At 40.0% G+C, this 15,608-nt stretch overlaps 1 protein-coding gene and 1 pseudogene across 1 annotated transcript; both read right to left on the bottom strand.

Moving 5' to 3' along the window:
• Positions 1-1,072: 1,072 nt before the first annotated feature.
• LOC112170197 (protein MITOFERRINLIKE 1, chloroplastic) lies at positions 1,073-2,515 on the bottom strand. Its single transcript, XM_024307392.2, has one exon. It carries the CDS (start codon positions 2,484-2,486, stop codon positions 1,356-1,358), a length of 1,131 nt encoding a protein of 376 aa, XP_024163160.1. The 5' UTR covers positions 2,487-2,515; the 3' UTR covers positions 1,073-1,355.
• Positions 2,516-2,923: 408 nt separating this feature from the next.
• LOC112170196 lies at positions 2,924-7,311 on the bottom strand (annotated as a pseudogene).
• Between the last annotated feature and the right edge of the window lie 8,297 nt (positions 7,312-15,608).

The following is a 15,608-nucleotide window of genomic DNA, read 5'->3' as shown; positions in this document are numbered from 1 at the left end:
TTGGAAAAAGAGTTCAGCCTTTTCAAGTTTTGGAAAATTCCCGCGGGGAAAATGAAATAAATTTTACTTTTCCATTTTTGATTATTATTATTACAGTATCAAATCCTACAAAAGTTCATAGCTCCACAGAAATATGTGCTGCATTACTAATAAAAGATAAAATATACCATCGAAGATGATGAAATTGTACCAAACAACTATGTTAATTAGTTTTCTATAAGACATTGACCGTACACAACAGTAGGCCTATCTATATATAGTTGTTTGTATAACACAATCAGGTAGCTTAGACTATGATGCTCTTTAACTACTCAGAGCCATTAGAAACTGATTACTTGCAATTTGTTTTGTCCAAATTACTATGTAAGCAATTTACCAAACTTTTGGTTGAGAGCAATATTCCCCAAAGATAGTAAATACTTGAATCCTATTTCACTGATCTAAAAAATTACACAAATACCATATTAAATTTTCTACATGCATAACAAATGGCAGACAAGTACATAACTGGAAAAGAAAGGTGTTCCTTGAGAGGGTAATGTAATTAGAGATATAATGCAGATTAATGGGAAGAGGTAGAGAATATAAAAAGGAGAGCAGGAGATCAGCTAAGGAATCAATTAAACTGAAGACTCTTCTGTTTGACTCTTTTCTTCTTCTGTTCGGGAATTAATTTGGTACGGCAAATTAAAGATAATAATCTATTATAATGTACTTTTATTACAGCATGAAACACTTACGATGCTTATTTTCATAGTTCCTTAGAATGATGCGTTGTAGTACTAGTTGAAGATAATATACCATTTATATTGAAAATGAGGAAATTGTACCATTGACAACTGTTTTGAATATAATCAAGTTAATTAGTTCCCTATAAGACATCTACAGTCCGCACATCACAAGGCCCTGAGGTCGAATTCAATCGTTTGCCATGATAATCATTTACCCATATCTCTCTTACTAAAATAACCAGGAATCCAGAAATACAAAGTCACATTCCCTGAGGTAAATTAAGCATCTATGGACAAAGCTACTCAAGTAAAGAAGCTTCTTACTTAAACATGAATAAGCATACACAGTCATAAATGTAATGAGATTGAATTATTGATAGGCATTAGGACCTTATTACCGTAAACATTTCATTAAAAGAAGGAACTTATATATATAGTACCTATTGGAATTACAAAATGAGGTGTAATGGTTCTACTTCTAGTCTTCTACTCATTACTCATAGAAAACGAAAATTAACCGATAGTGAAAATTGCAACAAGAATTCACTTACTATGAATAAAATGTAACCAGCAGAAGGAAGGAGAACGAAAATGGAAGAGAAGATTTCAAACCCCATAAAAACATCAAGCCGGAGCATCACCAATTTCTTGCAACTCCTTCCTCTTGATATACTCATTCAAAATCGCAAGCCTAGCCGTCTCGAAAGCAAAGTACCCCAATGCGGAAAAGCAGGCACTGTGAAGAACCCTCGGCCCCATTCCTCTTGTGAATCCCACCAGCCCTTCTTCTTTCAGAATCTGCTTCACCGTCTCCGAAACCCCACTCTGCACAAAAGCAGCCGCCTTATTCACATTCTGAGTCATCAGCCTCGTCTTCACAACATCCAGCGGCGTCGTAATGGAGGCCGAGATAGCTCCGGCCAAGGCGCCGCAAATCACGCTCTGAATGGGCTCCATTTGGGCCTGGTTGGTCTTGCTCAGAACCGCGGCTTTCAAGTACTCGAAGGAAGAGTAGCTCAAGACCCCGGCGGGCAAGTTTCTGAGCAAGGTTGCGGAGTAGCCTGCGTAGAGGCCCAAAACGCCGTCGTTTTCGAGGATCTTCAGCAACACCTGCCAGGACCTGCCTCTGGCCCCGGCCTGCATCCGCTGCGTGATGAGCTCCTTGGGCACCATTATGGCCGAAGAGACGATGTTGCCCATGGCGCCGGCGGTGGGAGGGATGAGGATCGGGGGGTAGTTGGGTAATTTGGAGAGAAACGACTTCCCCATCTCGCAGGTGCCGAAGTAGACGGCGGAGGAAGCGGTGGAGCCGACGATGACGGCGGAGATGCCGCTGTAAAACCCCAGAACGCCCTTGGTCTGGAAGGTCTTGAGGACGGCGTCGAAGGCGTTGGCGTAGACTTCGGACGCGCCTTTGGTCTGGAGCTTGGTCTTGATGGTGTCGAGGGGGTGGAGGCAGAAGTAGGTGAAGGCTCCGGCGATGCCGCCGCCGCCGGCGCCGATGAGGGCCCGCTCGAAGACGGAGAGGTTCTTCATTATGGACTTGGCCTTGGGCGGGCGGGTGTTGGAGGCCCATTTGGTGGTGGTGGTGGTGGAGGCGAAGAATGGGATGTGAGATGTGGTTGGGGAGGCGAAGTGGGTGAAGAGGTTGTGGAAGTCATCGGAGGTTTGAGAGTGGTGGCGGCGGTGGTGGTGGTGGTGGTGGTCTGGGTTTGGAGAGGAGAGGCCAAGAGAGGCGGAGAGTCTGCTCTCCATGGCTGGACTCAATTCTCCTTCCTTATCTTGGTGTCATCTTATGCACCGTGGAAATGGGATCGATACGGTGTCGTTTCTGTTTCTGTACAGAGTGTACAAAGTAAGGTTGGTGTGCTTAGCTAAACCTTACTGGACTTTTGACCAAACATGGGCCAATGTTTTTTGGGTTCTTTTTTTTTTTTTTCCGGCCAAGAATAAAAGCGCAACACTAATAAATCGGTGAGAAATTATTTGTAAAATGACCCCATTGAGCCCTGTATCACTTATAGAACTAATTCCTATAATTATGAAACCCTTATGAGATACAGAGGAATAGGCTATTCTTTTTTTTATATGATGAGAGGAATGTAATTTAGAGAATAGATAGCTGGAGATATAATAAAGAACAATTGAATTTAAACAATTGATGTCTTTCACATCCAACCGATTAACCGATTATAATTTAAAAATGACAGTGCCAAAAAAGCGCACGACGCAAAAGAAAATAAGGAAAAGCCATGATTTACCTATTCCAATCCATGATTATTTTGAGGTAGCTAGGATGCTAGATTAGATATGGAGATTGACTAATTGAAGCTTCAAACAGAGAATATTAAGCACAAAAAATACCTCCGAAATGAGAAGAGCATCCCAATATTAATGTTACAACAAAGTGAGTTTTTGTTCGAGCAGAGAGATTCAATCGAGCTTAAGAAAATAGTCTTCCTTTCAATCTTTTGAAGAGTGATTCTTCGTTAGAGCCACCATTTCCACTTGGACCTGCCTCGTCGCTGTACTTGCGAGTCCGCTCGAGTCTGTTCACTGTTCCGTGGAGGAGTTGTTCCAAATCTTGCTGGCACACCAAACGAGCTCCACATTTCTTCATATTCAACATCTTTTCGTTCCCAAAGCTTCTGTAGCTTGTTTGGAATGAAAACACAACATCTACCATGTTTGTGAGCCATCTCTTGCTATAGTTATAGTAAGTAAACGTGTGTACAATATCTTCACGACTCATGTAGAATATCCAAAGGTGTGCTCTCACCAAATGACCTGTTACTTTAAAACCCCAGTAGTTACAGCAATTTCCGTCCCAAAAACATCTCATTTCGAGAAACTCACATCCAAGGGGGGCTGGATTTCCCAGATCAGCAGTAACAACACAAAAAGCAATCCCCATCCATTTGCTACATGAATTCGGAGGTATCTGCACAACTAGTGAATCACCCTCTATTTGATTGCTGAACCACTCTGGAATTTGACTTCCAGGACTTACAATATTGAATTTCTCAAATACCGGAGGGATTCCCTGTACCAATTTAGAAGGAATTATATATACTCACCAACCCGAGGGAAAAAACAAAAACAAAGAAAATATTAAAGTACCTGATTAGCCAATCGCCTTATTATTGAAAGTATTCCATTATTCCAGCCTTCATCGTCAACGAGTCCATAGCAATTGACAGAACTGAAAATAAACTCAGAAAACGAGGTGGAAGATGGGTTCAATAGTTTCGATGGTTCTGACAACAGTTTTAAGGAAGCACAATCATCTGTTATTACGTGTAACAGATGATTCGATGGAAGAGCTGGCAATCGTTGAAGCCTTTGGCATCTATCCACGTGAAACCTCTCAAGCTTAGAAAGGAATTTAATGGTTGCAGGAAGACTAACAAAATTATTTCCACTCAGAGTCAAAAATCGTAGAGATGACATGCAGTAGCCGATATCATCAGGAATAGCTCCTTCAGAGAGACCATGATCGGTAAGATTTAATGACTCCAAAGAGCGTAAAGCCCTTAGTGAAGGCAAGACAAAGCCCCAAGGTTTTGGACTCTTGCTTCCAAATAATCCCCAAAATCCCACATCACGCTTCCTTGTCATACTTGATTTCCCCTCAAAATGTAGTTTTTTCAGATGTTCCATAAGAAAGAGGAAAGGTGGTGGCTCCCTTATGGCAGCCATCTCACTAATCAAAATCTCCTGCAAAGAATCCATCTTCCCCAAGAATTCTGGGAGTTTCTCAAGTTTGGAGCATCCAGTCATCTCCAGAAATCGAAGGCCAACTAGATGTTCCATTGATGAAGGAAGTTTCTCAATAACTGTCCCACCTAATTCAAGACGGAACAAATTCTTCATATGAACTCCGAACTCTGGAATGTTTCTCAGTTTTGAGCAACCATCAAGTCCAAACAGCTCAAGAGAATCCATCTCTATCTCACTTGGGAAAGTCTCAATACTTTTACATCCCAAAAGCTGCAAAATTGTAAGCATTTTGTGAACTGCAATGGATGGGTGTATGTCAACTAAGTCCGTACAGCCAGTGAGATACAACTTCCCAAGATTCGGAATACCACTGACATCTGGGGTCTTCGTCAAGTTTTTGGACCCAGTAAGATTCATCTCTATCAAGTGAGGCAAGTCCTGTACAAAAAAAGAAAAAAGTAACAAAAAATTAAAAAACCAAAAGCAAAAGCAAAAATGTAAAGAACTATACCTTCCAAAAACCTTAATATTGAAAAAGTTGTACAATAGTCTTACCAGTTTTCCGTCCCAAAGCTGAACAAGTTTGCTATCCGTCATAATTAGTTCAGTAAGCAAATGTGGTCGGAAACTTGCTGGAAGAAACTTAGAAGGATACCAATCCCATCTAAGAATTCTCAAAGAATTAGGGAGGAAGTTGGGGCCCGAACTAATCTTTAAATTATTAAATTCGAGAACCGTTAGTTTGAGCATCTTCGAGAAGTTTTCACAATTCCAGCTTGAGCCTGCCTCTTCTAATCTAGGCAAGCGTAAGCGGATGCCTTTGATTGATTCTGTTCCCTAATATTAATTCATAATAATGAAAAGTTAACTACACATTCACGTCTAATATATATCCTGCTAAACAAAACAAACAAACAAAAAAACAAAAAATTATACTTAACTTCTTACCGTATTTTCCGTGAATACATGAAAGATGTCTTTACGATGACACAAACGACTACGTAGACCAGGCTCTTTAATCGACTCTTGACGAACAATTTCCCAAGCCATTTCTTTTATCAAATCATGCATCTCAACTTGGCTGTAACTCCCGATAGTTAAGAGAGATTTCTCAATGAGAATGTCTAGCCCAATACGGCCAGAAAAGTCGCAGATTTCCAGTATTTCAATTAATCGCTCCTTCCTTACTCCCATGTAGAAAAATGCAACATCCAGAAAAATACTCCTCTCCATTTCCTCTAGTGCATCATAACTCAGTTTGAGGGTATCAAAAATTGTTGGATTAGGAATTTTCTTCAGTTTATCCAATGTGCTAGTCCATGCACCTAGATCTCTCTTATACAAAGCACGTCCCAAAACTTTAAGAGCTAATGGAAGCCCTTTGGCATAATCTACAAAACACTCTGACATTTGTAAAAAATCTTCCTCAGGCTTATCTTTTCGGAATGCATTTTGGCTGAAGAGCTCAAGAGATTTATTGGGATCTAATCCCTCAACTTTATATGATCTTTCTATATCGTGTTGGACAAGGATGCGTTTATCCCTAGTTGTAAATTGTAATGATGATTCTGCTTCCATTACCAAACCAAGACTTATTTCCGACCAATATTTCGAGTTGCCTATAGTGATCAACATCATCAACAATCAGAAGAACCTTTTTATTAAACAAGCATGTCCTAATGAAAAAGGTTCCTTCTTGTTCATCCCAAACTTGTGCAGTATTTTCCCTCAAGATTGGGGAAAGAAGCTGTTTTTGAAGATCAACTAGAGTGCCAAGTTTTGAAGAAACCTCTCTAACATTAAGAAGAAACTTGCTGACTTCAAAGTGATGGGAAATTCTCTCAAATACTAGCTTAGCAAGGGTTGTCTTGCCAATCCCACCCATACCCCATATCCCTATAAATCGGATATCATTCGCCTCAGGAGCTAATAGAATACCCAGTTCCCCGAGTCCAAAAACAATTCCGACTAACTTGTCTGTGGAATGTGACAATGTGATTGTAGGACGCACCTTACTCCAAACACATTTGACGATGACCTTGATGAGCTCTCTCTCAGATCTAATTAAGGACAAAATAATACACATGTACATAAAAATCAAAGTATCGATCAATGTAACTAGTTAGTTGTATACATAAGTCGATTTCAAAATCAAATCATAGCAATGAAGTGGTTATGTATTCTTACTCATAATTTTTTGAATCCCATCCAGAGAGACTGGCCACTTTTCTTAAAGCTGCTCTCCACTTGTTTAACTTGTCTCTGTCTTTACCATATCTTTCTTCATGCTTGGCAAAGGCTTGAGCAAAGCTTCCCCTTTGATACCGTACATCGCACGGATCCACATGAAAGAAAACGGGCAGGATTGTGTCATCCCTTGTTTCCATGGATTCAAATATCTTTGCAAGTTCATCCAAGCACCACCCAGAAGAAGCATAATTTGGTGAGAGAACAACGATGGCAAGATGTGATTGCTCGATTGCACTCAATAGCTCAGGCGAAATACTGGCTCCAACTTCAAGCTCTTTGTCGTCCTTGAAAGTCCTGATTGCTTGCCAGTACTGGAGTTCATGGTATAAATGGGATATGAACCCCACGCGGGTGTCTGCACCCCTGAAACTCAAAAACACATCGTGCTTCCATCGAGGAGCCGATTCAGCTAAAAGTAAAGATGATGAGGCTCTTTGGGTGCTCATCGCCATTGAAAAACCAGCCAAAGCAAGAAAAAAGCACTCTGAAAAAGCACCCCCGAGAGAGGTTTGAGGAGAAGACCAAGAAAGTCAAATTGTAGGAAGGGAAATGAAGTGAGAGAGTCAATCTGAGAAGAGTGAATTGAAATTGAAGGAATATATTGAAGGAATATTCCCTGAAATTTGCACTCTCCTTTTTGTAAACCACACTTCCTTTATTGTTTATTCCAAAAATACATCTAGTTCTTCATCTCTTCTCTTCTTTTCTTTTTTCTTCTTTTCATTTCTTTTCTTTAGTTCTCACATTGTGATCGAGTTCTATGGGAAAACATTTTCTTCTTGTCCTTTTCAATCATGAAGGCTCTGCTGCCATTGCTTAACAATTGAAATTTCTAATTTATGGTTAGACCACTAATGAGCCTAAATTTAAGCTGGAAATGACCTCATTCCCAACTTGATGAACTTCAATCAACCCCGGTTTTGATCGAATCGAAACCAGAGTTCATGGATCTACCAAGCTACTTAGAGGGTGTAAAGTGTGATTATAACAAACGTATTGAGACTCTACTTCCTCTAAATGATGAGCTCACAGTAGTTAGCCGTTGCATACATGCAATAGCCTCAAAGGCCCTCGTGGAGCAAATTGGTTCAAGCTTCTCGCTCTCTGAGTATAGCAGCTCAGGGTCGCTTCACATGAACAGGCAAGTCAAATGTGATGGCCACCGGTGGTTAGATGATCTTTTTGGTCTATGAGTTGATATGGGAGTAAGAGAGAGAAGATTATAGAGAGAGGAGCTGCATAAGGCAATGAGGGGCAAGGAAAATATAGAAAGATGGTAAGGGTAATTTAGAAAATTTAATAAACAAAAGAGATAATGGGAGTGTGGTTTACAAAATGGGGAGTGCAAATTTCACTCCCCATATCTAATAAGATGTCTTGGACCTAGCAGTAGCAACGTGTTTTCTATCTTGACCTTTTCTTCCACCTACGTTATAGGCTTATAGCTAGCACCATAGAGGCGATCTGGGGTAGTTAAGGTTAGTAATTCTACAAAGATTACCATAGCTCCTTAGAATTGAATAAATGATTTTAGTTGAATACAATCAGGTCCACAAAACAAGGCCTAAGGTAATGGTTCTACTTCTAGTCTTCTATCCCATTAGAGCAAGTTCACATGTTGGGTCACCGGGTTACCCACTATTTACTGCTTTTTAGTGTCTATTTTCACCCTCTGTATCACGGACACAGTTTCCAAACTGACCTGGGTCACTTTCCTGACCTACAAGCTGACCTGGTGACCCAGGTCAGTTTGGAAACTGTGCCGATGTGGTTGGGGAGGCGAAGTGGGTGAAGAGGTTGTGGAAGTCATTGGAGGTTTGAGAGTGGTGGTGGTCTGGGTTTGGAGAGGGGAGGCCTAGACAGGCAAAGTGACCCAGGTCAGTTTGGAAACTGTGCCGATGTGGTTGGGGAGGCGAAGTGGGTGAAGAGGTTGTGGAAGTCATTGGAGGTTTGAGAGTGGTGGTGGTCTGGGTTTGGAGAGGGGAGGCCTAGAGAGGCGGAGAGTCTGCTCTCCATGGCTGGACTCGATTTTCCTTCTCTATCTTGGTGTCATCTTAAGCACCGTGGAAATGGGATAGATACGGTGTCGTTTCTGTTGCTGTACACCTGTACGGAGTGCACAAGGTGTGATTTAGGCTAAACCCAATAGCGTAATTAGATGTTGTTAGTGGACTTGTGATGGCCATATATGGGCCGATATTTTGGTTTTGTTGATCCATAGACATATCTTCAACCTAACAAACTGAGCGAGTGCGAATGTGCGATCGATGTCGACTGTGCACCTTTAACAACAACAATGCAACCACAGCTTAGAGGCAACACGTGTACCTCGATTACCTCCAACCTCAAAAGCACCTTGACGTCCAAAACTTAACGTTGTTGTGAAAAGATTCAATAAAAAAGATGAAGAGAAACACCTTTGGGACATCCACGTTTATGCCTTAGACCACGAAAAATGATTGTTGGAACCATCACCGTCTCAGGTAGCCGCGCGTTGTCCCAAACCATCAAACAAAACTCCATTGACCGTCACCACGATGAAAGAAAACTTTATATAGCTCCAAAGTTGAGACTCATGGTTGCTAGTTGAGAGAAAACCGAGCAACGTACTAACTCATAGTTGGTGGCTCCAATATGACTATTTTTCCAGAAGTTCACAAGTTGTTCGGATTCCCAATACATTCATACTTTTTTCCAAAATTACTAGATCACTATGGTAACATCCAATCAAGATCAAGTCGGGATTCAATAAAAGGGAATGCTATATCCCCACGAATATACCCTGGTAAGCAGTGAGGCCTAATCACTCGATGCCAAGGTTATATATTTTGATTATTTTCTTGATCAATATTGTGTTTTATACATATGGACATCAACAAAAACTCGACAATTCTGTTTGCCAGTAGTCTCCATTAGAAAAGAATCAATGGACGAAAGATATGTGTTACGAAGTATGTTAGAAACCACATAATATATGTGGTACGTACTAGCAGATAGCTAGTGTGGGATCTGCTGTATCATTAAAATCATACAATAGTAATTGAGTGGAGAATATATGTGGTTGATCGATTTAAATGGTGGTGTATTAAGTTCACTATGGGGCATGGATTTCATACAGATTAGTTTTTCTAAGTGAGAACAAAGAAATCCTTCCATGCGGCACTGTTCAAGTATTATAACTTTTCGAGTCTTATTTTGTCATGTGTACATGTATAGTGGGAGCTAGGGAATTCTAACTAATGAGTTATATGTTTCGATCACATGTACCTATCCTTTTATTAATGTTTGAAGTCTAATAATTGTTTAGCATAACATCGTGTCATGTTTTGAATTTTTCAAATACATGCTAAAGAAATTTGGCTATCCAACATAAAATCAATTGAAAATTGATAGATCGTGAAATCAACACACCAATTTAGAACAACACTTCATATTCTCACTGTCCAACTTATTAACATTTCATGTTAAATAATTAGCAAGGTTTGCTGCCCGACTAATTACTCATAACTCGTCAATATTGTCCTCCTTGCCTCGATCTGGAAAATGTGCATGTTACGAGGGGAATATCGACTCATTTTCCATTGTTTAACCATATTCTAAATATTAATATAATTCACTATAATTAAGTCGGTGTACAATGATATTTCTCATCACAACATATATACTTTCATTATCACTGATCGTGCACCCACTACACGTTCGATCGAGCCATGTACCAGAGAAAACCAGTGTGAGCATTTGGTATCAAGTAGTCTAAGTTGTTTCTTGCTTCACGGGTTCTATTCCTTTTGAAGGATCCTAGATGAAGCCTGGAGGGGGGTGAATAGGCTCACAACTAATTTTTTTATTCAAATACTTTCTCAGGGATTGCAAGTGGATGATCAATCATGAGTATTGATATTGATTAGAATGAACGTTAAATCAAACAAGCCAACTAAAGCAGTAATAAACACAAGTTTTTGTTAATGCAGTAAAAACCTTATCGAGGGAAAACATCTGCATGGCTTTCAACTCTTGAAAGACTAAAACTAAATCACTAATGGAAAACAAATTACAAGTTTACAACACAAGGATTGCACTGACCGCTGCAATCCTTACTAGACCGTGTGAACTCATTCCTTAGTAACTGTTTACACAAGTGAATCGATACACCTAAAAATCTCAGCAAAGACATAAACAATGAATGCAGCAAGTTCTTCTTGGAGATTTCACCTTTGAAGTTTGTAGTACCCAAATTACCTAATAAGATGCAAGAGATGAATATGCATGAATGAATGGTTTGTGTTTTTCAAATTGTTTTCAACATGGAACAGGACACTTTTAAAAACAGAAAACCAGAGAGAATAACTCTTGAATAACAAAGGGATTGAAATCCAAAACTATTTTCAATAAATCAAAGATGGAACAAACTTTCCATATATATAGAGGAGGAAGAAAATCAATTCACATAAGAGCCCCTTAAACTCAGTTGGAGTAGGTAAAACCATAACCTTAATTTCAGATTGCAAAGGTAAACCCATACCCCTAATTTCAATTGGAAGAACCAATTTTAGAAACCAACACCCAAATCTCTTAATCATGGCTGACACAAGAATGGAAGCCATTGAAAAGCCCATAACTTTGTGGCAATTTAAGAACCTTCAAATGCTATATGCATGAGCTTACTTGAGCCATGAGCAAGGGCGTAGGGAGAGGGGGGCGAGAATGGTCAGCTACTCAGCTAACGCTTCTCATATTTCCATCTTAATTGTTTATTAGTTGAACTTTCTATATAAAAATATAATATAATATTATAATGACCCTCCCAATTAAGTCCTAACAAATGACAATAATGCTTTTTCAACTTTACAAAGCCCAATTAAATGCATAATTTTATCTCTTTACTTTCCGGTTTTAATGTTTGATACATTCCTTTTCCAATTTCTATTAATACAGAGGAAATCATAATCTGTTTTAGGAAAACGAGAAATTGAGAGAAAATCGCAGTATATTCTCATTGATAATAGGGGCCTCTTTATATAGAGAATTACAATGCATAGAATCCGAATCATAAAAGGAAATGTAATCATACATTGAATAGGAATATCTAGATCCTTCTAATTAAACCTTATTACCACTAGATCAAGTAACCTAGAGTTTGGGCCAAATACACAAATAAGGATTTACTTGAACACTCCCCCTTGTGTCGCCTAAACGCGGTGCTTCTCTCGTTACCTCGCTAAAAACCTTGCCGAGTAACAAAAACCCAGTGGGACAAAAATAACCTCAGTCGAAGGGGAAAAAGAGCACAACACACCCTTCACATTTCGAGACCATACATGTAGACACCTCCCCTGATGTCTGCATCTCCCCCTGATGACTACGGTTATTGGAGTTCGGATAACTTCTGCAAACGATGCTATCAACATGTTTCTCGAAAGTGGAATTTAGGCAATGACTTAGTGAGCAAGTCTGCCATACTGTCCTCAGATTGAACCTCGTTCACTTTGATCTTGAGGAGAGTCTGTTGTTGCTGATTATGCTTGGTGTTGTCGCTTTTGATGTAACATTGCTTCATTTGTTCAAAACGAAAAAGCATTATCCAAAATGCTCGTAGTCTCATCTGTGGTAGACTTCAAACCATAATTGTTCGAACATGCGTAATTATAGATCCAGTCCATAAACATTCAAGAACCATTTACATTCACGAACCATTTCGTGAAGAGAAATAATCTCTGCATGGTTTGAAGATGTAGCGACTAAGGTCTGTTCTGTAGACCTCCAAGATATCACAGTCTTTTACATAGTGAACACTTAACCAGTTTGGGAATGACCTTTGTGTAGGTCAGAGAGATACCTAATATCAGCAAAACCTTCCAAAACACATGTTGTTTTTGGATGGGAATAGTGGACGCAGGCCAGTGTTGGCGGCGATCCTGGTGTGTGATGGGTCTGAATCCATCATCTCTATGTAGGGATAGAACAAGCTCATATCAATCGTACATCTCAAGTACCGAAATATATCTTTTACACCAATCTAATGGCGTCGCGTTGGTGCAGAGCTATATCTAGCTAACAAGTTCACTGCAAATGAGATGTTCGGTCCTGTGCATTGAACTAAGTACAATAATGTGCCTATTGTACTCAAGTAAGGCACTCCTGCCTCTAGCACATCTTCGTCATCATCCTTTGAACGAAAATGATCCTTTTTAGGATCAAGACTACGGACGATCATGGGGATGCTTGGAGGCTTGACCTTGTCAAAATGCTTAAGCATCTATCAACACGATGCTCAAGTTTCAAACCAAGACATAATCGTGTTCTCCCAAAATCCTTCATCTCAAACTCGGATTTCAAGTGTTCAGTGGTTTCCCTTAACTCTTTAAGGGCTTCTAATGAAGCTCTTGTCCAACATGAACCGCGATAGAATCCGAAACTTGTTATGGAAACGCGTGGGCATATCCCTTCCCAATTAAGTAGTCATTTTAGTGAGCGTTTCAACTTTTTTGTAAACGCGCTCCGTGGTCTAGAGCCACTTGATTTGGATAAATGAAGTTCACCATGAACCTTCATGTATATTCTGTATCTAGATCCCCATAGAGATACGTAGTGACCACATTTGTAAGCTGCATAATCAGTTATTCGGAAACTACCAAACTGACAGGGTAGTGGAATGTAATGACATCCATTATGAGAGAATATGTCTCATCGTAGTCGATTCCAGGGCGTTTTGTGAGAAGCATTGCTCCATAAGGCGAGATTGTCATCTCTTTTTCTCATCACACTTTCTAATGAGGACCCATTAGTCAATAGGTTTTAAGTTAGGAGGTGTTAGCATCACTGGCTCAAAAACCTTCCTCTTCGTTAGAGAATCCAACTTAACCTGGATTGCATCTTTCCATTTAGGCCAGATTTCTCTACGTTGGCATTCATTCATCAATGGAGCGTGGTTCGATATCGTCAGACTCAACAAATTCATGCGTAACTACATCATCAATTATGATGGAGTTTCTATCCCACATCTCATGTACACTAGTGTAATTTTCATAGAGCTCTATATTCTCAAGAATATATTCCAACGCTGAGGCGTTCCCCAACGATAACCCTAACTCGGAAGATTCTCATGAGACAGATTTTGAGTCTTGATGATCAAAGGTGTGAGCCCCGAAAATATTTAAGTTTGTAAAGTGGAGTTATTCGATATTTAATTTATAATCCCGATGATAAGCAAGATGCTTGGGATTATTTTTTGAAATTTTTCACAATGTTGAATCTTCGATTTAAGGGTTTGATATTAAAGTACACAATGTCATGAATCCGTGAGTATTTTCGGGAACTTTTTCGGACATGGAAACTATTTGTTATGAATTTCTAAAGTTGGAAAGTTATAGAAATTCATTTTAAGTAAAAAGGAAAATTAAAGGTGCAATCGTGGCTATCCATTAGCCACCGCTTGATCACAGCCATCGAAAATTAACTAAGGGAGTTTATAAATGGGTCTGGGATCAGAGGAATGAACCAAAAATCGAGAGAGAGGACTACAGTCTTCCGACCCGGAAACGACCCGCAAGGGAACAAAATCGAAACCCTCACGTCCGGCCACCCCACGACGGTGCACAAGCTCCATTCCCTTCGTCTCTGCGTCGCCTACCTCCCTGTAGCTTCTGATCGTCCATGCACTGAACAGAGAAGGAGACTCGACAACTAGAAGCTCCAAGACTTCTCCGGCGAGTTCTGCAATTTTTGGGTACTCCAGCCACCGTCTGAGCTGCAAGTGGTATGAAAATCGACTCCCTCGTCATGCTCTGCACGGTTATATACTTGGTTTTTAAATTGGATCAAGTTTTGATGGTTTTGGTTTCTGGGTGCTCTCGGGTCCGTTGCAGTTCCTCGATGTCAGTGACTCTTCCGGCCCTTCTGGGCGTGCTTGCTACCCGAAAGACAATCAGGTCTTCGAGCTCTACGCGTCTAGGTAAGTGATTTCTCCAATCTGGTTAAAGTTTCAAGCTTTGGCATTCTGCGTTCAGTCGATCACCGCCAGCGTTGCTGTGCGTGACGACTGTTTTTGAACTCCTTGTGAGACTGCCGTGTTGAGTTAGACTTGAATCTTGGAACTGAACCTCAGTTGTGTTCAATCTCAGAAATTAGGAGGTGGAACACGGATCGTAGCTGGTCGAATCGAAGCCCGAAGTTTCATCTACGAGTTGTACTAGCAAAGGTAAACTCGGGTTCTGGACTGCTTACGAGTGCAGAAAATAGTTGCATGTGTTGAGTGTGCTTACTGTGAAATCATGTTTTGAGGGAGGTGTATTGAGTTTTTTGTGAATTAAGAAGGTATTTGGATTAGTTGGAAAATCTGGATGAGTTGATAAATTGATATTGTGATGTTGAATAATTAGTTGTATGGATATTTGAATTGGTTGTGAGGATGTGCCTATGCTGGAATACCTATAATGGGTTGTGTGGATTTCAAATTGGGTGTCCATAGTAATAATCGTTAAGTAAACTTGATCGTATTCGTTGACGATATTCAGAATTTGATATAACTTTCGCTTGCTTGAGCATTATGTGAAATGATAACAAGTAAAGAAAATGAATTAATATATTGGGTGACCTTAGTAAATTCGGGTGCACCTAATATTATTGGTCGATATCGTAAATCTCAAGTAAGATGTTTGGTAGTTGGGATAGTTATCGAACTTGTAGTGATTGGTCAACTTCGGTTAAAGCATGGTCAATACAGGTCAAACCAGTAAGGGTTGGCTTTAAATATTTGTTCGACGGATTATTAACGTTAATTATGTCGGAATCTAGGATTTCCAGTTACTCGAGGAACAGAAGGTTTGTGAATCTTGGACGATGTAAAAGGTTAAAGCATCGGAATCCAGGTAGGGGACTCGGGACTCATTCGGTTAATTGTTTTCCGTT

Source organism: Rosa chinensis, chromosome 6 (genome assembly GCF_002994745.2).
Source record: "Rosa chinensis cultivar Old Blush chromosome 6, RchiOBHm-V2, whole genome shotgun sequence".
NCBI classification, from domain to species: domain Eukaryota; kingdom Viridiplantae; phylum Streptophyta; class Magnoliopsida; order Rosales; family Rosaceae; genus Rosa; species Rosa chinensis.
Note: the sequence above shows the minus strand (reverse complement) of the source record. Positions and strands in the feature narration are given on the sequence as shown.